General features: G+C 41.0%; 3 protein-coding genes across 7 annotated transcripts; 1 reads left to right on the top strand and 2 right to left on the bottom strand.

Moving 5' to 3' along the window:
- Positions 1-1,915: 1,915 nt before the first annotated feature.
- LOC120556995 (retinoic acid receptor gamma-A-like) lies at positions 1,916-6,875 on the top strand. Its single transcript, XM_039796980.1, has 7 exons — positions 1,916-2,068; positions 2,527-2,668; positions 2,788-2,951; positions 3,103-3,279; positions 3,493-3,697; positions 3,832-3,990; positions 4,916-6,875. Exons 1-7 carry the CDS (start codon positions 1,952-1,954, stop codon positions 5,245-5,247), a joined length of 1,296 nt encoding a protein of 431 aa, XP_039652914.1. The 5' UTR covers positions 1,916-1,951; the 3' UTR covers positions 5,248-6,875.
- A 1,712-nt stretch (positions 6,876-8,587) lies between these two features.
- On the bottom strand, positions 8,588-17,988 carry calcoco1b (calcium binding and coiled-coil domain 1b). 5 transcript variants are annotated; one of them, XR_005638919.1, is made up of 14 exons: positions 17,837-17,988; positions 17,063-17,211; positions 16,812-16,914; positions 15,668-15,870; positions 15,255-15,467; positions 14,984-15,132; positions 14,835-14,904; positions 14,384-14,638; positions 13,931-14,056; positions 13,517-13,612; positions 10,765-10,852; positions 10,500-10,669; positions 9,551-9,706; positions 8,588-9,246 (listed from the first exon to the last, which is right to left on the bottom strand). XR_005638919.1 is itself a non-coding variant. In XM_039796975.1 (14 exons), the coding sequence occupies exons 2-14, from the start codon at positions 17,192-17,194 to the stop codon at positions 9,219-9,221; spliced, it is 1,713 nt and encodes a 570-aa protein (XP_039652909.1). In that variant the 5' UTR covers positions 17,195-17,211; positions 17,837-17,988; the 3' UTR covers positions 8,588-9,218. The 5 variants fall into 5 exon arrangements, 4 of the variants coding, with proteins under 4 accessions (XP_039652909.1, XP_039652910.1, XP_039652911.1 ...); XM_039796975.1 differs by having other exon boundaries at positions 9,627-9,706; XM_039796976.1 differs by lacking the exon at positions 13,517-13,612 and having other exon boundaries at positions 9,627-9,706.
- Positions 17,989-21,270: 3,282 nt separating this feature from the next.
- On the bottom strand, positions 21,271-25,586 carry smug1 (single-strand-selective monofunctional uracil-DNA glycosylase 1). The gene is made up of 2 exons (XM_039796979.1): positions 23,982-25,586; positions 21,271-23,350 (listed from the first exon to the last, which is right to left on the bottom strand). Exons 1-2 carry the CDS (start codon positions 24,312-24,314, stop codon positions 22,820-22,822), a joined length of 864 nt encoding a protein of 287 aa, XP_039652913.1. The 5' UTR covers positions 24,315-25,586; the 3' UTR covers positions 21,271-22,819.
- Positions 25,587-25,886: the final 300 nt, after the last annotated feature.

Genomic DNA, 25,886 nt, shown 5'->3' with positions numbered 1-25,886 from the left:
CATAAAAAAATGAATGGCCTGTGGCCGGGATAGCTCAGTTGGTAGAGCAGGCGCACATATATAGAGGTTTACTCCTTGATGCAGCGGCCGCGGGTTTGACTCCAACCTGCGTCCTTTTGCTGCATGACATTCCCCCTCTCTCTCCCCTTTCATGTCTTCATCTGTCCTGTGGAAATAAAGGCCTTAAATGCCTGAAAAAAAATAATCTTAAAAAAAATGAATGTGTAGTGATCCCAGTTGGTGTGTTTTTGAGAAACATTCTGCCCAGTGATTAATAGACACACCTTCATTAAAGACTTATACACTTACATACCACTGTGTAACCAGTTGAACTAAATAAGGTTAAAATAAAGTTAAAATATATAATTATCCAGTGAAAAATAAGGTTTTATTTCTCACTCTCTTGAAACATTTAGTTTATATGATTAACGCTGCAGGACAACAGCTGTTAGTACTGCTCAGAAACAGGATGAAGTCAGTCATGATTAATTGAACACAGTCATATTTGAACACATTTTTGAACTTTAAAGCAAGCTGCTGGTCATGTAGTTAGCAATGGCCTTCTTCAGTCAAGGTCAAAGTTAAATGGTCAGGATTTGATTTAACCTCTCGGCCACTGGGAAGTTTCTGTCCTCGGGCTCACCTCCTTCTTTCCACTTTCTTTCTCTTTTCATTTTCCCCTCTCTGTTTTTAGTTGATTATTCCTTTGTGCCTTTGCCTCTCTGTTTTTTGAAACCTTACCACTCTTGTTAATGACAGGCTGTGGGTTCAGGTTAGGGTTGCTGCGATGGGGTGGGGGCCACATTTGGTTCAGTCCTGTGCTATCCATTGAAGGTGACAGGAGGGGCTGTGACTTTGGGGTTTTTGACCCCAGATTCTTTATTTTTACTAGGAAGGGAACCAAGGATGGAGCTGTTGATGTGAATGGCTGCCCAAGGTGACTGGATCCCAATAAAGAGGCCGTCAGCCTGGCCGGGGGGCCTCCTTCCCATCCCAGACACAACCTTTATAGGGCCGCTTATGAGCCTGGGCAACTATTAAACCCTGTCCAGCCTGCACTGAGGAATTTAGGGCCAGGAAACAAGGGAGTGGGGGTGGGAATGGGCAGAGGGAGGTGAAGTTGGGGTGACTGAAGGTGAAAGTTGAAAGGCATGTTTGAAGGAATCTGGTTGTTCTTTAGTCATCACCTTCAAATGTGTACCAGGCGTGTTTTCATTCTTTTTATGTGTTAGGAGTAAGGAACCACAGTCTTAATCAGCTGGATGTATTTGTTTCTTCATCTGCTCTACATTGTTTGTTTTGAACGTTTTCATTAGCAGCAGTTGAATGACTTTTGCCTGTGGCCAGCAAATGGTGTTATACAGTGTGCCATTTTCTTTAGCGAGACAGCGAGAAAGAACAGCCGAGTCTCATAAACATCCCACCTCTGTTTGTTCACATGGGGCTGGAGGTATATAGGCAGGTCCGGTTGGATAGCCTTTCAAATAAAAATGTGAGCTTGTGCATGTGTGGCGCGCACACACACACACACACACACACACACACACACATATACAGATGCAAAAATTCAGATGTCAGTCAAAAAGTCAACAGAGGTATGCTGCTCCCCCACTCACCAGTAAATGGAGAAGCCAATCAAATCTCAGCTGCCAATCAACATTTTATCAGGATGGCCATCTGGCCATCAGCTAATTGTGTCTCTTTTAAGTCCCTGTCAATCAGCAGTCCCCCCCACCCTCCCTTTTCTCTTAAAAATGTCTGCCTTTGAGCTTGCCTTCTGGCTCCAAGGGGTGGCCTGCATGTGGTTGGGGGTTGTTTGTTGATATTCTATTAATCGTCGCTTAATCAGTTGGCGCGCTTTCATCAAATTTCAAAGGACATAAATTATTAAAAAAAGTTTCTTTTTTCTCTTTCTGCAGCGGTGGAGACCCAGAGCACCAGCTCAGAGGAGATGGTGCCCAGCTCTCCTTCTCCTCCTCCTCCTCCTCGCATCTACAAGCCATGCTTTGTGTGCCAGGACAAGTCATCTGGTTATCACTATGGAGTAAGCTCCTGTGAGGGCTGCAAGGTGAATGAAGCCAGAGACACATGAAGACGTTACAGGACATGTATGAAGTGAACAGCTGATATCTGCTGAAAAGCCTGATGTTCAACTAGAGCCTGACAGATGTCAGCACTGCATAGCTGTACTGTTTTTGTTCAGCTGCCCTCTAGTGTATCTGTACTAATACTGCACATTATTAATGTAACAGAGCTAAACACTGTGCTGTATGTGACCAGCAAATGGTTATGGCATCCATCTAAATTGAATAAAGCTGTTGTTAAAGTGGCGATTTAGAGCTTAAAAATAAATAAATAAGCATTGAATCAATCAATATTTGTTGAGATATTTCAGTCTGGACCAAAGCAGTGGGCCAATCGACTGAGAGACTGACATTTCCATCCCTGAGATTTTCTGAGATCTTATTTAGAACACATTTCCTGTCATAAAGCATTGTACAAGACAGCTTCTTTTATCGGTTTCAGGGTTTCTTTCGGCGCAGTATCCAAAAGAACATGGTGTATACCTGCCATCGAGACAAGAACTGTCAGATCAACAAAGTGACCCGCAACCGATGCCAGTACTGTCGGCTGCAGAAGTGCTTTGAGGTTGGCATGTCCAAAGAAGGTGAAAAGAAAATATTGGCCTCAATCATTTTGTTAAAAAATAATACTTTACTATCAACCAAGCTAATGGGGAGAATGGGCTTTTAATGTGTGTCACCTTGTGCCTGTGTTTCCCTGTAGCGGTGCGTAATGACAGGAACAAAAAGAAGAAGGATGTAAAGGAGGAGGTGGTGCTGCCAGAGAACTATGAGCTGAGTGGAGAACTGGAGGAGCTGGTCAACAAAGTCAGCAAAGCTCACAAAGAGACCTTTCCATCTCTGTGCCAACTAGGAAAATACACTACAGTGAGTTTTCTTTACTGCATAATAATCACACCCAACCCTAAACACTCACACTCCACTCAAGCATTAGCTCACCGCTTTGCCAGAAGGACAAACAATGTATGGATTCTGCACAGCCACACACACAAAAAGTGTCCCTCTTTCTCTCTCTCAGAATTCAAGCGCTGACCACAGAGTACAGCTGGACTTGGGCCTGTGGGATAAGTTCAGTGAGCTGTCCACTAAGTGCATTATAAAGATTGTGGAGTTTGCCAAGCGGCTACCAGGCTTCACTACGCTCACCATCGCTGACCAGATCACCCTCCTCAAATCTGCATGTCTGGACATCCTGGTACCAACAACATGCTCCTATTACGCCTCCTTTTTAACCAACTATCCTTCCACCCCTTCCACCTTCCTTAAGCTTTCATTTGTCACGCTGCCTAACTTGTCGATGATTCTGAACAGCTGCCACTAATTGTTTTTTGGACTGACTTTCTGCCTCATTTTACTAACTGCAAATATTTGTTTTTTTCGTCTCTGTCTTGGGATTTTCTCCTCTTAGATGCTGAGGATATGCACTCGCTACACCCCGGAACAGGACACAATGACCTTTTCAGATGGCCTGACTCTCAACAGGACCCAGATGCATAATGCTGGCTTTGGTCCGCTCACAGACCTGGTGTTTAGCTTTGCTGGTCAGCTGCTGCCTTTGGAGATGGACGACACAGAGACGGGACTACTCAGTGCCATCTGCCTCATCTGCGGAGGTAAGGTTGTGCCTACTAGCGTGCTATTATCAGCTTACAGCCGTTAAAGATGTTACTTTGTTTCATTGTTTTACAATTCCATCGCTACCATTTCTTTACCTCTTCAAATTGGTCTCTTTCTCTCATTGTTTCAGACCGTATGGATCTGGAGGAGCCACAGAAGGTAGACAAGCTGCAGGAGCCGCTGCTAGAGGCTCTGAAGATCTACACCCGCCGCAGACGCCCAAACAAGCCTCACATGTTTCCCCGCATGCTGATGAAAGTCACAGACCTCAGAGGAATCAGCACCAAAGGTCAGCTGAGGTTCTACATACCAATACCACAGATTAGAAGTAGAGCTGGGTAACAAATACATTTCCTGTACCTACCAAAATGTGTCCACAGTACTGAGGATCAACAACTGTAAAGTACTGAATATTGGCAGTGGAATATCTGCTCAGATTTGTATTTTTGTTTATGTTTTCCTTCGATTAGATTAAAATAAAACGTGGCATTTTTAGACAAAGTTCTGGTACGTCTATTTGTGTCTATTTGTGTTTTAGTACCAGTGTCTACACCTAGGTATTGTATTGGCACTAGTGTCAAATAGTTCAAACAATGCCTTATTTAGGAGATGACTATTCAAGAATAATAGCAAATGAAGAGTTCCATTCTAAAGTAGAACATAGTCTTTTTTAAAAGAGTGGATTTGTGAGAAATTAAAATGTATTTAATATAAATGTATCCTAAGAATCATTCATGTAAAATACAGTAGTTTTGTCAGAGAGAATATATCATCGTCTCCGTATAAGAGCACTAAAAAGGGAAAACATGGGCATTTTGTGAGAGGCTTCCTTCTGTTACACCTATTTCATACACATATTTCAACAATACCTCTAGATGTTATTTACTGACTGATTATTGTGGATTCTGCACAAAAGAGCAGATCTATTGAATAAAGATAAACGTTTATCTACTTTATGATTAAGAATGTGTTTTAATATGAGACTTACAGAGAGGCTTCTTGTTCCTTTCCCTCACTGTGGTCAGGCTCAGAGTTCATTTCCTCTCTGTGGAAAGAAAAATAGACACTTTTAAAACTGGCTTGAATGAACTCGGGATATTTAACGAAAAACTGTCCCCAGGATGTTGTCCTTGCAGTTCTGAGTAAAATGAGCAAAACATTGAAATGGCAATGAATGCTGTCCTGAATAAATATGTGTTTGTGTGTGCCTTTAGGTGCAGAAAGAGCCGTCACACTAAAGACAGAGATCCCAGGCCCCATGCCTCCACTGATCAGGGAGATGCTGGAGAACCCAGAGGCCTTCGAGGACAGCAGTGACTCAGGGGACAGCACTGCAGCCGCTCCCCCTGCCATTCAAGCCGTCAAACAAGAGGAGAAGGCTACGGATGAGTCAACCGTTGAGGAGGGAGAGGAGGAGGAAGAGGAGGAGGAAGAGGACGACTACTGGGATGAGGAGAAGGAGCGAGGGGCGGACAGTGACGGGGAGCCGGCAGGGGAGGCGGCAGCGGGCGTGCAAAAGAAAGGTGTGACTGGGAAAACGCAGTGAGAGAGACACAATGATGCTGCTTCTTCCTTCAGATCACTGAGCCTTCGCCCAGCAATATCTCCTCCCAGAAACCTCACAGAATTAGGCTCTTATACAACAATGGTGTTGCATAAAGCACATATTTAAATATACTGTATATGTTGACTGAAATGAAAATGTGTTAAATTCAGTATAGGAAGCAATGAGTGGGAGAACCAAAAGCACTAAATGTCAGTGAAGAGAGCTCCGTGAAAAATCACTGTGCCAAAATGAGACTGTCTAAAAGATATTTCAAAAGTGTTTCGTCTACCAAAAAAGGAACGAGAGGTGGTGGACAGAAGAAAATGCACTCCTCTGCTATCTATAAGGGCTATGCTTTGTATAAAATTGATGGTAAAAAAATACATTGCAACAATAGAACTCGATGAGGTGTCCATTTGCCGCAAATGTCTTTTTATTACTATTCAGAGATATGCGACTTATTTTTTTATTGTATGGTTTTTCTAAGCATGTACACATTTCTGTTCTGTCTTTATGCCTGTTTGTGGGACTCTGTATTGTTTCTTTGTCCTGCTCACATTTGACTGGACATATATGTTTTTTTTAAGCTTGTCGTTATTTTGATGTTTTCTGCGTTATTGGACACAGTGAAAAGCAATAGGAAAGTTAGAAAAGAGAGCAATAGCAAAGAGAGAACAGGTCACGAGCAGGACTCACAATATGACAAGCATGTGGTATGAAAATCTCTGATGGGTAAAACATCTGAAAGAGATTAAGAAGAAGACTGTAATTTCAGCTCTGGTGCTTGTGATACAAATAAGACTCTAACAAATAATGCTAAACAAATTCAGCAGCATTTCTCCACCTCTTGACAAAAATGCACACTTACAATTTTAAATATATTTAGACTACAAATCTGCAGGGTAGATTTAATGTCATCACACAATCTCAGGTTGATTCCATAAGGGCCACATTTCACCTATCAATACAGTATTTTAAGAAAACCGTTGGTGTGAATGCTCCGACATAATGTGGCCATCTTCAACAAAAAAATCTTCTTACACCAGGTAAAAGGGATATTAAAAAATCAAGTTTTTCACTATGCTGTACATGCCCTTGGTACAGTGTACACAGATACGCGTAAGCCATAGTAGTTTCATTTTGTAAGAGTGAGCAAAGAATCATCCAAACAGACATAACCCTGAAAAGCAGTTTACTTCACAGAAAACCTCAGGTGTGTATGTGTGTGTGCATGAGTGTGTAACTGAGAGAATTTACAAATACACAGAGTGAAGTTGTAGACATGTGACGTTCCTGTCATTACTAGTCATGTTCAGTGAGCATGTATGCAGAAGCCCAATTATTAAAAACGCACATTATAAAGGATTTGTAGCAACAACATACCCAAAGACTTCTGTTGGACAATAGGACGGTGATGCCGATGCAAGCTGACCAAGAATCAAACGACCAATCAACTGAGGTTGCAACCGTCCAACATAATTAACAACAAAACAATAGCTTTACATTGGATGACCTGTCCGCTGAAGCACAGGATAATAGTTTAAAGTAATGTGTGTTCATGTGTGCTCGTATCTAATAAGTGATGCAATACATGGATTTTGTAAAATAAATACTTATACTTAGTTTTTCATTGAGACTATACAGCTTTTTTTAAGCAAGATGTATAATACGTGTCATTATCTGTGTAATGAAAGACAGTGTGAGTCTTACTGAGCTTCTTAATAGTTGTAAGGGAAAGATTCTCCATCAGCATGTTGACCTTCATGGCATGAAACGTTGCAGTACGGATGCAACGTATTGTTTTATGGTTTGTTGATATGAGGGATAAAAAGATGAAGCTAGTGTGATGATATCCTAAAAAAAACAGGACTGCATGTTTTTGATAAATCATATATGGAGACATTTACTCCCTGAATGAAGCAGAAAACAGATCCTACTTGACAATAGTGGCAACACCAGCAGCTTTGAAGCAGTGACCATGTAGACGAGTTAGATACGTCTTTAGCACCAGATGTAAAGCCATCAAGTACACAGAAGTTGGTTTAAGTAGTAAATAATCAACACTGATGCCATAATGATGTTTTTAGACTGTTAAATTGTCATTTGTGATATTATAGGATGGAAACATCCCAATCATGTGACTGAGGTAAAAGAAGAGTCATCTTCAGTGTTTTCCTTAACTCTGTTTCTCTTTATCTGTCACACTTTCTCTCACACACACACACACACACAGACACACACACACACACACACAAGGGTGACTGTAACTAAGTACATGTACTTAAAGCAACACTATGTAACTTTTCCCGTTTCGGTCCCCCTACAGGTTGTCTCATTGGAACTACAGCTGCAGCTAAAAGTTACATAGTGTGTACTGTACAAATGTAAGGTACTTGTACTTTACTTGAGTCTTTTCTTTTCATATCACTTTCTACTTCTACTCCACTACATTTCAGAGAGAAATATTCTACTTTTTACTCCACTGCATTAATCTGACAGCTTTAGTTACTAGTTACTTTACAAATGAAGATTTTTGCACACAAAACACGTGTAGTTTATAAAAAAGATCTTTATAAATGAAACAACCTAACAATATGACGGCCTACAAGCCAAGTGCAGCTGAAATGATTAACCAATTAAACACTGGTGCAATAGATAAGCCATGGAAGAGGTCATAAAGACCCCAGCTGTATTGTGAGCGTGTGAGTTAGAAAAGTAAAAACGACCAAAGATATTACATTGCATTACATTTGGACAAAAACAAACAAAACAACTTTAATTCATAGAAACTTTATTGAGGTCATTGATGTAAAATATATTCACTTTATGTTGTGTGACAGAGGTCATTTCATGTTCTCAAATGACTTTTAAAGCTGGAACCATCTGATCTCTGATACATTTTGTTGTTGTTTTTTAACTGATGTCTTTTTATACACACAATCTTTATCTTCATGTTCAGGGATTCAGACACCTCATCAGTTTTATTTCAATTGGACTTAGACCAAAATAGCTCTGACACACACACACACACACACACACACACACACACACACACACACACACACACACACACACACACACACACACACACACACACACACACACACACACACACACACACACACACACACACACACACACACACGATCTGTTCATGTTTTTACATTTAGATTTTTTTCTTATTTGTTGCTTGTCATTGTCTTTCTTGTATTTTGATAAAGGGCGCTTTTTGTTGTTAGACCTTTCAGCGTCCAGTTGTCGTCTTCTTTGCCATCCCTTTACAAACTTTTACACAGAAAGTATTAGGATGAAACTTCAAAAATACAGGCTGCCATCAACATGTATTTATCATCATATTTTATTGAAGAGCCCCATCTCTTCAACAGAAGCTCAGATCAACAAACAAAAAAATTCATAAATTAACTTTCATGTTTTTCAAACTTGACACTGTGCTCAACAAGCTGCAGCACTACATTTCACACTTGTCTGTAAACACACACACCCACACTTTTGACACGGTTTCAAGATTTACACTCACATGCAGAGGTTACGGGCTGATAGGCCACCAAAAGAAAATGTATTTAATCAAAGCTAATTAAGGCATCAATGACGCTTTCCTCAAAATAGTTGTAATCAGCTAAAAAAGCTAGAAAATCTAGGGATTACAAATGGAGTCTAAAATAAACATGTTTAATTCTAAAGGAGTTTAATTAATCCTGAATCAGTAATAACACCATTAGCCATACTTATAAAATAATTCTGGACACTTAAGACTTATACATTGTGCTGTTGTCTTTGAATATGGACACCCATGAGGTAAAAGCTCTGCACTACATCTGACCTTTGTGAAGGCCGATTTATACATGAAAAGCTACAAAACAAGAACAGAATAATTCCAAAGGTTTCTTATGACCCACATGAACCTGCATCACAGTGGTAAACAAGCAACTTTCCATCCATCTTTCTTTTTGTTACCACATGGGGGAGTCGGCCAGATCACTGCAGAGAGAAAGAGGATTCAAAGTTTTACAGAAGGTGCTGAGCATATAAAATTAAACACACAACACTGCTAGTAAAAAAGTTTTTAAAAATTCAATGTCTCAACTCCTGCTGATCTACTGTGCGCATAACATACACTTACTTGATCATATGTGCTATTTTTACTCTTATTACACTATTATTTGTACTCTCTAGTGCTCTCTTAATCTACCTACAAGAAAAGAAAGTGCCCGGTAAGTGGAACGACTTTTCTAAAACAGGAACCGGTCGGCCAGGGAGGAGTGTGAATGAAGTCATCACATACTATTTTATGAGAGGTGGAGGAGGGAAACAGGGTGTGTACTGTCACTGTGTGGCTGGTAGAAAGCCAGAATTGTCACCTCAGGATGGGGTCGATGAGTTCTAGTAGGACCAGTTGCTTCCCTTCACCACACTCCACACAGTGCTTCCTTGTCAAATCCTGAGTGAAAAGGCAGAAGCAGAGAAGGATGTAAACTGCAGCTCTGTCGTTTAATAATATACACACCCAAAATATTTGTGTGAAAACCAATGACATGGATCAGTGTTTTTTGTTTTTTTAAATCTACCATTTAATTAAATTTATTAGCATCTAAATACCTTAAAATATTTCTTAGTTGTATATTTTCAAATATAATCTTAATCACATTTCAAAATAAAGTGTTTTGCATTAAGTGCAATTTACTGCTGTGGATTTGTAAGATAAAGCATAATTACACACAGACAAAGAGCTCATTTGAGTGAAAGCATTTACATATAAACTTGTTGATCTTGTAACAAGACTGTTGGTTACAAGGTAGCAAAATGGAGTCTGTAACCCTGATCTATAGTCTAAACCCCTAATCTTTGACCTCCAAGTCAAGCTAATAACAGATTACTTGAGCAATAAGAACACATTGTTTTTGTTCTCAAAGATGTGAAAAATATGTGATCACCATAAGATAATAATTTTGTTTGACCACCTTTTAAACCGTCTGTGCTTCTCTGTGAATTTACAACTTTGGTGTTCTGGTTTGCACGTCTTTGTTCCATGTTTCCTCTTCTAAACCTAACCCAGTTAGAATGAATACATCCTCATGACTTCTTTCTACCAGTCAGCAATGACAACAATGGAACTGGAGCAAAAACTCGCAGGACAAATGAAACTAGTCAAATATTTGCCCACTCAGGTCTGTTAGCTCCGACGCAGGTGGTGTTAAACTTTGTTTGGTTTATGTGTGAATAGGATGGCACACCTGTGTGTCAGACGCTGATGTGTCTTTTTTGCTGTGGACGTGTGTCTCAGCAGCAAGGAGCTCAGCTCTTTTGGGCTGTTCCAGGTGAGTGGACAGGAAAAGAGGCGAACAGATTGATCTGGGAGAAGCTGAAGAAGCATCTTCATCATCTTCAGAGGGAGAGCCAGGAGCTATTTAAAATCAGTATTAAGTCTGCACTTTGATACTTTACATTACTCACAGTGCAGTGAAATAGTGCTGTGTACAATGAGACTTCATTACTTACAGATGCATGTTGGAATTATCCCATTTGATTTAGTTTCTGTCACCATCCTCAATCTCTGCTCTAACTGAAGGATGTAGTTCACCAGTTCCTGCGAGTGTCCAATTTTAAACCCACAGATTTGAGGAAGATTCGAAGAAGAAGAGGAAGAAGACAAGGAATAAGAACTAAATTGATAAGTGTTCATAACTAATGTTGCAGCTTTAAAGTCTTATTGTATCTTAACCTATAAATATAGCTGCAAGCAGCAATGAGGGGGCCAAGCAGTACACTAGCAGGAATGGCATTGCCATGGCACGAGCAAGCACTCACAGCAACTTTGATGGCAATTGGAAAAAGAATGGCTGAGATATCAGCTCATTTACTTTGTTACAGTGCCCCTAGAGGCCAAATAACACCTATAGCTGCTTTTCGACCAAGTAGTTACAGGAACGTAACTACTTGTGTCCAATTTTAAACCCACAGATTTGAGGAAGATTCGAAGAAGAAGAGGAAGAAGACAAGGAATAAGAACTAAATTGATAAGTGTTCATAACTAATGTTGCAGCTTTAAAGTCTTATTGTATCTTAACCTATAAATATAGCTGCAAGCAGCAATGAGGGGGCCAAGCAGTACACTAGCAGGAATGGCATTGCCATGGCACGAGCAAGCACTCACAGCAACTTTGATGGCAATTGGATAAAGAATGGCTGAGATATCAGCTCATTTACTTTGTTACAGTGCCCCTAGAGGCCAAATAACACCTATAGCTGCTTTCCGACCAACTAGTTACAGGAACGTAGTTATAGGAAAGTCCACTTCTAAGCAGATCTACTAACTACTCTCCCCCAAAACCGTTTTTGCCATTTGCATTCGCACTGGCCAAATAGCCATAGGAACTGGTAGGAGGGGTAAGGGAGTGATGCAAGTACGGCAACTGTCTTTATAGCGTTAAAATCAGAAAACAAATACACCAAAAAAAGTATGAACTAAATACTAAATCTAATGTATATAGCATATTTGTCATAATTTAAACAAGTCTCCCGAAGAGAAACGGGTATCTCTCTCTCTCCCCCGCCTCTGCCTGCTGCGTGTGACGGCCAGCGAGGTTGTCAAGCCCGCAGGGCACGCTTGTGGAGTTTAACTCCGAAAAGACAGTTAACCACAGGTTCCCGTTAATCTTATGATGGACTTGTGTTGTGATATTTAAACAAACAAACCGTCAACGGCGAAATAAAAGCCTCTTATTTACGAGACCGGTCTGAGAGACCTCCAGCTTACAGCGGGGTCTCTGAGCATGACTGGCCGAGCAATGAGCTAGCGGCCCCGGCACGAGCCTGCTGGCTGTCGCCTCACTTCATGGCGCTTCTCAACTCAGCAAATTGTCAATTCTGCATCAATTTTCGCAAGACTGCCTATATTCGAAATCTAAATCCCTGTGTTGGTCTGTCTGTACCAGATATCTGACCCTCGTTGACCTAGGTCCCTATGCTGAAAAGGGAACAGCGAAAAGACCCTGCCCTGAAGTAGGAGCTGAAAGAGTTACAGGAACTGTGGCCAGAGGAACTTAAAAATCCCCAAATTGGTCCAGTCGGAACACAAGTAAAAAGGTGTTCTAGAAATTTTATGTTCTAGGAACTGCAAAAATCCCTCCGGTCGGAAAGCGGCTAATGTCCTTGTGCGTTCTCACAATCAAGTGCCAAGTCCCTGTACCAAGTACATCAAAGCTTTGCTGAGACATGAGCTCACTTTCTTTATTACAGTGCCCCTAGAGGCCAAATGACACCACTTTCCTTGCACATCCTCACAATCAGCTACCATGTCCCTGTACCAAGTTTGGACTTCATACATCAAAACGTTGCTGACCTATGAGCTTACTTCCTGTGATTATAGCACCCCATAGTGGTCGAAGGTCACCAAATGTATTGTGTGTCCTCAGAATGGGGTCCCAAGTCTATATACTAAGTTTGGTTTCTATACGTAAAAGCATTTCTGAGATATGATAGATAGATAGATAGATAGATAGATAGATAGATAGATAGATAGATAGATAGATAGATAGATAGATAGATAGATTTGTACTGAACCCAAAAAAATGGGAAATTTAAAGTGTGCCTTAGGACCTCCCACAGTATTAACAGACACCACTAGTAAGTTTTAATTCCAAACACATCAAACGTTATAGGTCAAAATGTAATTTTGCTAATTACAGCGCCCCCTATAGGTCTAAGGTCACCAGCTTGTACTAAGATTGGTGTTGATATGTGAAAGACTTGCCGAGATATGAGTTCACTTCCTGTTTGGCAACTTCGCCATCGATTTCGATTGGCTGTGACGGGCAAACACTGTCGAATATCAACACCAGATCTACAATTTGGTGAAATGAATTATGGGACTGTCCTGAATCAATGTGCCAAATTTCACAACTTTTTACTGTACAGTTCTATGGGCTGCCATAGACTGCTTGGCCCCCAATAATACATCATCATCTATTTGTCTATTATGTTTTGTATTATCAATCTGAATCTGCAAAATAACTAGTAACGAATGCGTTCCATATACTTAGTTACTTTCTCACCACTATTATCAACTTGAAAACTGAAAAATTTATTTATTTGACGAGGCCTCCCTGAGTCAGTGCGCCTTTGGTTCCAAAGTGCATTGGGTGCTTGAACATAATAATACTTAATACTCTTGGCTATAAGAGCCATCTTATTAAGATATATCATATAAAGTAATATACAAAGAATGTGTGATCTGGTGTGGAATCCTTGCCTGTTTTTCCACCTTCTGCTCCTCTCTCTCTTTCTGGGCTTTCCTCACGCTGGCCTTCAGCTCCTGCAGCTCTCGCTTAGTATCACTCAGCAGCACCTACAGAGGGCAGCAGCATTACACTCACGCCATCTCAACACCCACACATCTGACCTGGCTTGTCCTGTTTTTCCTGCTGTTGTCGATCACATGACAGTGAGGGGAAATGTTTACTCGCTGTTCATGGAAGCTTTTCTATTTGTGCCCGCATGTGAGTAATGAAAGAACCACGGCGAACCCTGGCATCGTTCTCCAGTTTTCAAAATGTAATCTGAGCAACAGATGATGCAGATTTGCGGCACACAAGCAGTTATATATAGAGCAGAATGTGTTTGTATGTTGAATAATGGTGACTGTGATGTACTTTGATTTACTTACTCGATTGGAATCTCTCTCTTGCCCAAGCTCTACTTCTAGTTTCTCCCTCTCCACCCTCTCCTCCTGTAGCCACTCCTCCTTCCTCTGCACCTCACAGCTCAGTTCTTGTAATTTCTTTGTATCCGTCTGCATAAAAAAAAAGCAAGTTTAACAACAAAGTCAGGTGGACTTATAGGTGTGTATGCAAGGGCTTAAATTTAGGTTAAATATTATGGGGGTGGGGGGGCGGGATCTCCACTTCTGAGCAAAATTTAAATTTTAAGCATCAAACACTTCATTTTCTGCATTCTGGTGAATTTTTCTGCAACAATTTGTGCCTTTTCTGCATCAAATTATGGTGCAAATGTCTTTCTTTATGTAAAGGAAATTATAATAGTTTTTTGGGGTGGGTTGCACTGGCCCATCCCAAAAACTCCCCTGTAAATGTGTATATGTGCTTTGATGTATTCTCACTTCTGCTGCATGTTTGTAAGCTTCTCTCTCTAGAACCCAGTTGGCACGCTCCTCCCTGAGGACCAAGTTCTCTTCAGAGAGCAGCAGGGTGAGCTGGGCTACTTGCAGCCGGGCTTGATGCAGCTCGGTGTGGGTATGGCCCTGACGGGTGCCCAGCTCTCTCAGCTCCCTACGCAGGCTCTCGGCTACTTGCTCACTAGCCACCAGACGCTCCTGCAGCCCTCGCACCTCCGCCAGAGCAGCCTCGTTCTCCACCTGCACGGAGACAAGAGGACAAGAGGGAACAGCAAAGTGAAAACGTTTCGAGTTCTACTTGGCAATATGACATACTGCATATAACCATTTAAACCTGGCCTGATCCAGTAAATTGTTAGTCTTGTGTAAGAGTTCCTGTTCCACCCTCTGACCAAGCTATCTGTGTTTTACAAAAGTGGAAGCACCAACCAATTACCTGCAGACACTTTCTCTTTTCCTCATCGTGTTTCATTTGACTGGACGTTTTCTTCACTCTCTCCTTCAGCCTGTGGGACAAAAAGTTAGTTTTAGGAAATAAATATACCAAGACAAATGTTGAAGCTAGCATATGTCTCAAATACTTGCCTTTCCAGTTCCCCGTTTTCCTCTTTCTCCCTGTCATTCAGGCCCTTGATTTCCTCCTCCAGGTCTTTGATTCGCTGCTGACTCTCAGCATTTTCAGCCATGAGTTTACTCAGTTCAGATGTCAGGTTTTCCTGACTATATTTCACATTCTTTTAATATTGTGGAGAGAAGAAAAAAATGATTATAGATTATCCATAATTAATGAAATTCAGAACATTTTCAAGGTAAAAATTAGATGGCTACCCCAAGACACCTGGTGGCTTGTCTGTACCTTGTGTTTTCCATCGATCTTCTTCAACATGTCACAGTTGTGTCTCAAGTTGTCTCTAAGCTCTGAGATCTCCTCCTTCATTGCTTCCCTTTCGCGCTCCCAGTTCTCCCTTGCTTTCTTGCTGTTCTCTTTCTCATTCTCTGCCTCCTTTTTAGCCATGTCCAGAGCCTGCTGTATATCCGCTTGTTTTTTTGAGCATTCCTCCAGCCGACTCTGTTCACAACATGTGGATAGAGGAAAAGGATATTCAAACATGTTAGCGGGAAATGGATACATTGTTATGTTATAGTGGTTCTACTCAATTGATTTACAATAGTTGCACTGAAGGGCCTTGTTCTTATTATGACTATAAAGGGAAGAGTATATCAGAAATGGCTGAATGCAGTACTGAATTTTTTATTTTATTTTTTTACCTGCAGCAGCTGAGACCTGGGGATGACTAGGAGCAGCTCCTCCTCTCCGTCGTCCTCCTCTCGTTCCTCTTTCAGGGTCTCCAATTCCTCCAGCGGCTTGGGAGTACAGAAAGTGAAGGGGCGACTGCGAGCACACACCTTTCCCATCTTATCCACATATATAAACTGATACTCCACAGCACTGGGGCGGGGCAGGTAGTGTGCTGTATCAAGACATAGACAATATTAGAGGTATATTATTATATAATAAGACATTATATTTCAGTTATTTTTTAGAAAATAATTAATTAATCAATTACATTTGATGTTTAAAGCTTTAGTGCGTAACTTTTTTATAATAATGAACGTCCGTTACAGTCAAGCGATTGCCAAATGAGTTGATACCAAGCTAATTAAGACTATCAGCTCCATACTACTCTACTGTATTCCTCAGTATGGCTATGTTCAGAAATTGGTGTCGTCCGCAGAAACTCGAGAAAATATAATTACCTCTTCTGAAGAGTTCATCATATTGTTTTTAATCCTCCATGTCCTCCTTGGCTACTAGCAACTGTGTGGAGGAGGGGTGGGTGTGAAGCGCGTTCACGGAAGGCTTGTGTCATGTGGATGCACCGACAGAATTGCTGTCATTACTTTAACTTTAGCTTTAACCATGGTATTGCAGAATACAAAATGTGAACAGTGGAGCACAACAAGCTCTTAATTAGCCCTCAATGACCCACACAAATAAGCTTGAATTTGACATTAATTATTGGGTGTGGTCACAGGCACGACAGAGCAGAGCGGGCTGTGTCTTCGGTTCGGTTTGTCCGGTCGTTTGTTTGTCTGTCAGTAGGATTACGGCAACAAATTATGAAACCTGGTGGAAGGGTTTATTATGGGTCATGGAAGAACCCATTACATTTTGGAGCAGATTCAGAATCAAGGGGCAGAGATACACAAATTAGTTTTCACTTTCATTAACAAGGTGAGATAGAGCGTTTGTACTGCATACATATGGTGTCAGAATAATTGGAAATATTTGTTCCACACTGTGAAAATTAATTTCACACTGCATTTACATTGTAAAATAGGGCATGCCTTGGTGGAGGTCTACGATCTCCAAGTGCCCTATTAGTTTTTAAATGTTTGAATGAATTCTTACCTGGGAAAAGTACCCAGCAGCTGACACTGGTACCCTCAGTGTAGCCTTCAGGAACAAGAGCCCATGTATATGTGTAAAACTGTTTCAGTGAAGAACAGCCCATCTGTGACATGAAAAAAAACAAAAAACATTTTAAACCACAAAACACACAAATGTGCATGTCCATCACAGCTCCACAACACAGAACTTTTTTTTGCTAAGATGGTTTCTGTTTCAGTGTGGAGAAATGGTGCTAAAGTGGGCAAATCTACCTCAAAAATCCCTATCCAGTCACTGCTGCTCCACTGATGGTCGGAGGTCAGACTGTAGTGGCACTCCACTCTGGTTTGGGGGAAGTACCATTGCCCCACATTACGAAACACCACTGTGGACTGTTTATCCATGGTAATAGGAAGCTGTGCTGTTTAGGAAGAAAACATACATGGATCCAGTTAAATGGGCTCCAGTTTCAGTATGGAGAACAGCTGATGAAAGGTGATAGCAGAGTTAGATCAGGAATGCAACCTAGGTCATAACAGCAGCCGCCTATGGCCATACAATATGTTTATAAACAACAAGCTCATATGCCCACTGAGCACTGAGGTTTTACCATGTAATCTGCAAAATATAGAACAATTGTGCATTGTATAAGTGTATCCATGATTTTTAGCATTAGTTATTGACCATAAAAGACTGTCCTTAGCCAACTAATAGCTCTGCTTTATATTCCTACTATGAATAATTGTTTTCCATGCCTTATATTTCATTCCTAAAAAACATCAACCTAAGCTAAATTTGCAATTAAGTAATCAATCAAGTAATACGTGCTCTGAAATGGGTGCTGTTAATTAAAAGCAAAATTAAATTTAAACAAAACACAGGTTCATCTCTTCCTTGTTCTTACTCCAAGTTAACACATTTTTGTTCTTAGTCTTATTAAGTGCAGTTCTATCTGTCAATAACATCCTCATGGCTTTCTAGAACATTTGATAGTTGTATGCTTGGATTTACAAATGAATACATCTGTGGTGTTCATGTTTTCTTACCTTATTCTGCTGAGAAATTAATGTGACGTCTTTTCTGCCACCTCATGAATGATAGAGCTGTGGATCAATCTGAAGATAGTAATGAGCAATCCTGTCAGGTGCAAGAGTTTCACAACCTCTCCTGAACCATGTGGACCCCCCAAGTAAAATTAGTGATGCTGGGAGACTCATGGGAGATGCAGTTCATGACTACACAGCACATCACAAGGCAAAGCAGTGCTGTGGACTTCAACTCCCATTATAGGATAGAGTTATAGGATACAGGATCTGCTGCTGATAGTTATTGCTCATGGCAATTCTCAGTACTGGCAGTGGAGGGGGTGAGGAAAGGGACTATGCTAAAGGCTAAACATTTCTCTTAATAACAACTTCAGTGAACCCACTGGCCTGGAATCAGTGAAAGGCATAACAACAGTAGAATCCCCAGTCTAACAACAGACATCCACAATATGATTCAAACTCTTGATTGGTTCATTTATAATGTGGGCATTTCCGGCATTTTTGTGCAAACTGCTCTATAAAATACTGAAGAAAAGAAAAGCTTCACAGGTTTTCAACAGTGTTTTGTGTAAAATTAATCAGCCATTTCCATGTTTTAGTGATTTAGATATACCACCTACACATAAAATATTCTATAAGTCTGACTTTAAAAAAAAGTCTGTCTCAAACGGTCTGTGATTGCGTAAGAATTGTGGTCCCAGTTGTGAACGCTTGATGGCAGTGTAGTTTAATAAGCACAAATCCATTATTATGGCAGACAGTTGGAAAACTAGAGATTTACAGTACATTAGCGTATTAAAACCGTAAGATAGATGAGTGCAGGTATGTTGGGTGCTGAATACTGTGATAGATTGTTCTGATGTTAACACAGATCCAGCTCATTGTGTTATGTAATGACTGGTGGTGAAGTTTTCATTTTTATTCATTTCTTTATTTAACCAGGGGAGTCTCATCCTGATTAAAAATCTCTTTTCATGAGCGTCTTGGCAGCAGCACAATTAACAATGCTGCAGAAACAAAAACAAAAAAGCATAACAATTTAAAATTGAAAAACAAAGTTTTTCTGTAACAAATTACAGAATCATAAAATAGCAAAATCCTTCATCAACATTCTTCACAAGTCATTAACACAAGGGATCAATCAATCTAAACATCTACAGCCAGATGTGCCTGCCTCTAAGTCATTTAGAATTCCTTTAAATCCATCCAGAGACACCATCTCCTGATAATTCAGGTCATTTTGCAAATGCTTCCAAGCAGAGGGAGCAGCAGACTTAAACACCATTTTCCCCAATTAAGTCCTGGTCCTAAAATAAGTCCTGGGAGTGAATACAATAATTTCCCATGCTTTTTTTGAAGGATGTAGATATGTATGTACGATGGAAGCAGACCAAAGATAGCCTTAAATAAATAAGAATATGCCAATGGTTAATTCTACGGGGGGACGAGGCAGACCATCCGACCGAAGCATACAAAGAACAATGGTAAGGGATTTAAAATTTGTAATAAATATCAGTGCTCCATGGTAGACAGTAGGCAGCAAGTGTAGACATTGCGAATATGCATACATGTATACGACATCACCATAGTCCAGCACAGAAATAAAGATGGCAGCAACAAGTCTCCTTTAGGCCTTCGAAGGAAAAGACTTGTTTCTAAAATAAAAACCCAATTTCAAATTCATTTTTTGTCACTAGTTGCTGGAATCATCAACTACAATTACCAGCTAATTGTATTGAATTACAGACTTAATCTCAGAGCCCTGAAGAGATGTTATTTTAGAATGTCCACTAATTCTTACAAAGTTCTTGCCTTTAGTTGTAGGCAGACAATAGCTGCTGAGAGAAGATACAGTGCCTTGCAAAAGTATTCGGCCCCCTTGAACGTTTTCGACCTTTTGCCACATTTCAGGCCTCAAACATAAAGATATAAAACTGCAATTTTGTGTGAAGAATCAACAACAAGTGGGTCCCAATTATGAAGTGGAACGAAATTCATTGGCTATTTCAAACTTTTTTAACAAATAAAAAACTGAAAAAGTGGGCGTGCAAAATTATTCAGCCCCTTTACTTTCAGTGCAGCAAACTCTCTCCAGAAGTTCAGTGAGGATCTCTGAATGATCCAATGTTGACCTAAATGACTAATGATGATAAATAGAATCCAGCTGTGTGTAATCAAGTCTCCGTATAAATGCATCTGCTCTGTGATAGTCTCAGAGGTCCGTGTAAAGCGCAGAGAGCATCATGAAGAACAAGGAACACACCAGGCAGGTCCGAGATACTGTTGTGGAGAAGTTTAAAGCCGGATTTGGAAACAAAAAGATTTCCCAAGCTTTAAACATCCCAAGGAGCACTGTGCAAGCGATAATATTGAAATGGAAGGAGTATCAGACCACTACAAATCTACGAAGACCCGGCCGTCCCTCTAAACTTTCAGCTCATACAATGAGAAGACTGATCAGAGATGCAGCCAAGAGGCTCATGATCACTCTGGATGAACTGCAGAGATCTACAGCTGAGGTGGGAGACTCTGTCCATAGGACAACAATCAGTCGTATACTGCACAAATCTGGCCTTTATGGAAGAGTGGCAAGAAGAAAGCCATTTCTTAAAGATATCCATAAAAAGTGTCGTTTAAAGTTTGCCCAAAAGCCACCTGGGAGACACACCAAACATGTGGAAGAAGGTGCTGTGGTCAGATGAAACCAAAATCGAACTTTTGGCAACCATGCAAAACGTTATGTTTGGCGTAAAAGCAACACAGCTCATCACCCCCTGAACACACCATCCCCACTGTCAAACATGGTGGTGGCAGCATCATGGTTTGGGCCTGCTTTTCTTCAGCAGGGACAGGGAAGATGGTTAAAATTGATGGGAAGATGGATGGAGCCAAATACAGGACCATTCTGGAAGAAAACCTGATGGAGTCTGCAAAAGACCTGAGATTGGGACTGAGATTTGTCTTCCAACAAGACAATGATCCAAAACATAAAGCAAAATCTACAATGGAATGGTTCACAAATAAACATATCCAGGTGTTAGAATGGCCAAGTCAAAGTCCAGACCTGAATCCAATCGAGAATCTGTGGAAAGAACTGAAAACTGCTGTTCACAAACGCTCTCCATCCAACCTCACTGAGCTCGAGCTGTTTTGCAAGGAGGAATGGGCAAATATTTCAGTCTCTCGATGTGCAAAACTGATAGAGACATACCCCAAGCGACTTACAGCTGTAATCGCAAGAGCAAAAGGTGGCGCTACAAAGTATTAACTTAAGGGGGGCGAATAATTTTGCACGCCCAATATTTCAGTTTTTTATTTGTTTAAAAGGTTTGAAATATCCAATAAATTTCGTTCCACTTCATGATTGTGTCCCACTTGTTGTTGATTCTTCACAAAAAATTACAGTTTTATATCTTTATGTTTGAGGCCTGAAATGTGGCAAAAGGTCGAAAAGTTCAAGGGGGCCGAATACTTCCGCAAGGCACTGTACTTTCAAAGGTCTCCACTGATTTTGTCTTAGCCTTTTCAGAGAAACCATGTTTTGGCTTGTCATAGTAGGAAAAGCACTTGTCAATAATACCATTAAGATTGGCTCTGTTCTATTCCAGTGTCCCAGGAAGCCGTGACAGTAAGCCAGCATGCACAATGCCAGCTAAATGGAATTCAGACATTATTAATTGTATTATTTGTATTTATTTTTTCTACTGCGACAAGACACATTTTTTGTTTCACCTGTGTTTCACCTGGCTCCACTTCATTCATGACAGGATACCGCTGAAACTAATTCATTTCCCATCAACTTAAGCCTTACTTAGCATATTACCATGCTAACATGCTAAATATCTTGCTTAGTTGTCAGTAAGCCTTCATCGTTCAATTACCAGAGGGAGATAATGATTTTTATATTTCATTACTCTATATTTATTAAAACACCAAGTTTTCAAGAGTGCTGAGCCCAGAAATACACAGAATTGGATAAAAATCTGTGTGTAAAGAAATCAAATGCATTATCCCAAAAAAAAGACAATTTAAAAAGATTTTTTTTGAAAGAAAACAAAAGAAAAATCTTGCACAGTTGTCCAGCATGAACAATACAACTGCATATTTACAAAATAACTTTGTCATATCAGAATATTTCTGAACTGCAAAAGCTACAGTAGGACAGTAAGGTATGGACTGCACCTTTATGAATTTATTTTTGGAAACAGGTAGTAAGGCAAAATGCCTTGTTTTTAAAGTTAAAATGACAATTGTTCAATTTGGTAAATTAATACCGTTTGAAGGTAAATTAAAATGTCTAGTATGTGCATTCACAGTACTGCATTTTGGAATCTATTTTCATTGTCATGTTTAGTGTTCATTGTGTGTCCCAATAGGCATCCTCATTAGCTAATACATATTGGGACAGGCGGTAATGCCTGCGGTGAGGCTGAATTTAAAGTTGAAACACCCAGAGCACCTTATAGTAACATTAGTGATTAGTTGTCGTTTTTTTACACAATACACTTGTATTGTTTGTTGCACAGCCTAGTGCCGTGCTCCACACGCACTGATCTGTAAAGAAAAGCCATCTTGAAATGAACAGACAGACAGATCTTTACAGAAGAAGAAAATGTGCAGTTGCTGAACAGATGTGTTTACAGACAAACACTAAAGCTGAATTCCAAATTGCATACTTTTTTTTTACTTTAGTATGTACTGCAGCTGCCCTTACAAAGTATGAATTGTTGCATGATGTTAGCATACAGTTGGAACATAGCACTAAGACATCCAGTAGGACATTTTTTAGCATACTGCGTTTGACATACTATTTGGGACATACTAAATCTCTTCCTGGCTTACTAAATAGTATGCAAGTATGGGTATTGGAATGAAACGGTAGTCTCTTACTCAAACTCCTCACACCATGGTCCATTGTCAGAGTCCGTGCAATCCATGCTGCTACTGATAACTGAAGGCACGTGTCAGAGAAGGTTGAATAGCTCACATGTTGTTCAGCAGTGACAAGACACCAAGTTCTGCCAGCTTGGCGTTGGCTACTTCCTCCCAGCCCTTATTGGCTAGTGGGTTTCTGGGTGACGGATGCATGATGCCCTCGACACACACGTTGACACCTGCTGCTGATAGAGCTCGCCGCGCCCGCTGCTCTGCCACCCTTCCAACCCCGATCACCATGGAGACGCCCAATGCTTCCACCGCCTGGCACAGTGCAACGTCACACAGGGCCAAGAGGGCCTCCCGTTCACCTGCAGGCAGCTCAGGGGGGGTTAGATTCTTCCCACTAGCACCTATGAAAATGAGCGGGCATAGATTGTGCACAAAGCAGTGCTGGAAGAACAGTTCTGGTTCGCCACACAACTTCCTGAAGAAGCCCCAGAAACGGGCGCCACTCACTTCCTTCTGAGTGCAGGCAAGTCCGGTGATCCGCCGCTTAGGATGCTCGTCCTGAGGATGACCGACCTCCCCTGTGATCTTCAGCCAATCAACAACAGACCTTACTTCACCAAAGGGGACCTGTGACAAACAAAGTATATACTTTTTTTAACACATTATAGACACAACAGTTACTGGAGTAAATTACATTGATTTTAAACAAGTCAAAAATGTTTGTTATAGGTAACCAGCACACCAAAATCTGGTTAAGGAAACCTGGGAAAATGTAGCTCAAACTAGGTGTATAATATAAGAGATGGCACACAAATTAATGTAAGGACATGAGGTATATTCATTTAAATGCACAATCCCTCCACAGGACAGGTAGTCAAAACATACAATACAGGATCCATCTGACTTAAGGTACTTAATTCCAGTTAAAGGTGAATATTTCCAAACAAAGTTGAAATAAATCAGATCACAAACCAACTGACACACATTGAATATGGGACTTTCGGGCCCCTAATGGTCTGGGGCCCCAGAGAGGATGCCTGCTTTGCCTAGGTGGTATTACACCCTTAGATTGTAAATGCCTAATTTAGAGTAAGCTAATATCACTGTTGTTTGGCTGCTCCAGTTGAAAACATGCTTGTTGTTGTTGTTTTGGTTAGCTTCCGCAATCAGACCATCGTGCATTACTACAGTATTATCCATGCCCCTGTGCTGATCTGCTAAATAAAAGAATGAAAATGTATCTATATGCTGTGCTTACCCCGGTCTGTGCCATACCGAAAGGTCCCGGATTCATCCCTAAAAACAGGATCTTTTGTCCGCCCTGACAGTACTTCTCCACGTAGCAGCGGTGGGTGTCCCAGGCGTACTCCAGCGGGTTGTAAATGTACCGGACAGGCTCGCTGAAGGTGAGCCGACGGAGGTGGGCGTTCAGCTCCAGTTCAACCTGCAGAAACCTGGAGGAGGGGGTCATGCTGACCTCCTGTACCAGTTTAAAACCCTGCTCCTTTGATTCACACAAAGGCAGTTCCTTCTCCCCATCTCCACAAGCGAGCGTATCCGTGTCATTCGCAGATGCATTGGCATCTAACATTTTGGATTCTAAGCGTATTAAACGAGTGCCGGTTTGTCAGATAAAAACGTAGCATCAACGATACGTTATAACAGCTTCACTAAAGTTTTGACAATGTAAACTGTGCTGGAAGCTCATGTAGACGAGCTATATAGGAGGACTCAGACTGGGAGGACTCGGACTAGAGTGAGTGGTCATTTCTTCCTCTGCGCCTTCCTGCTAATTCGTCATCTGACCGCATTCAAAGCGGTTGCCGCCCTCTACAGCAACACTTGTGTCATTACAGCGAATCAAAAGGATATTCATTTTTTTTGCCCAGACACACCTGAGCCAACAACATGGCACTAAATTGCGCTGACCGGAGCAGATGCAGACTCACTCATGGACCCTTCTGGTGTGACATTAGTGTAAGCAATGCACACGTGTACTGTATGTGCAGCAGCACCTTCCACAGATAAAGGAAACCCTTTTAGATCTGTGCACTTCCCTTAGATGACCTACCTCTTTGGCCTTATAGCCAAATGGTTTTTACACAATCTACAAGCTTGGGATACCCATGGCCCAAGATGCCATTTCATTCCACCAATTCCTGTACCAACTAGTTTTGTTTATTTCAGTTACTTTCTATCAGCCTTTGTTTTTTCATATTATTTCAGGCCCCCCGGAAAGAAAACAAAGTGGATTTTGCCTTACAGTGACACTGAAATGTGTTTCCAAGGTCAAGCATCAACCTTTATGTCAAATCCTGTTTCCAACCTATAAGTCAATCAACAAGCTCAGTATTTTTACTAAAACTCCTTAAAAAAAAAAAAAGTCAAATAGACATGGAAAGGACTGAGAGGAGTCCTTCATGATGCTGCAGGCTTTTCTTTTACACCTTTCTGTGTAAATGGTCTTTATGGCAGGAAACTTGTCCCAGTGATGATGTGCTGGGTTGTCTTCACAACCCGCTGCCAGGGCCTTCCTGTCTGCAGCTGAACAGTTTCCATCCCAAACAGTGATGCAGCAGGTCAGTATGGACTTTATGGTAGGCCTACATCTGTAGAGGATGGATGTGCACAGACCAACTCTCTTTAGCCTTCTAATGAAGTGCAGGTGTTTTTCCCCCCAGGGAGTGGTGTTCTGGCTGTGACGAGCACCCCCAAGAACTTAAAACACTGTCTTGCCATCGACCTGTGGAATGGGGGGGAGGAGGAGATGCTCCAGCCCTACTGAAGTTGACAATCATCTCCTTTGTCTTGTCAATATTCAGAGAGGTTGTCTCTGCACTAAATCTCACCATATGTTGTTGTTGGTGAGTCCCACGTCAGCAAATTTGATGATATGGTTGCTCTGCTCTGGTGTATGGCAACGCAGTCGTGGGTCAGCAGTGTGTACACGAATGATACTTCATTTGTTTGTTGGTGGTTATCTTATTATACACAAATTATCTTAATAATATGTGAGCAAACTAAGACGCAGGGCACCTCAAACGCGTAAAAATCAAATAATCAATTCACATGCTGGCTTACGGAGCTCCGCGGGCTCTGGGTTATTTTCCCTCTTAGAAGATACCAAGGCTGGATTACCTAACAATCACTGAGGATCACAGCT

The sequence above is a fragment of the Perca fluviatilis genome, chromosome 4, assembly GCF_010015445.1.
Source record: "Perca fluviatilis chromosome 4, GENO_Pfluv_1.0, whole genome shotgun sequence".
NCBI lineage: Eukaryota > Metazoa > Chordata > Actinopteri > Perciformes > Percidae > Perca > Perca fluviatilis.
The sequence above is the reverse complement of the archived record's forward strand: the minus strand, read 5'-3'. Positions and strand labels throughout refer to the sequence as shown.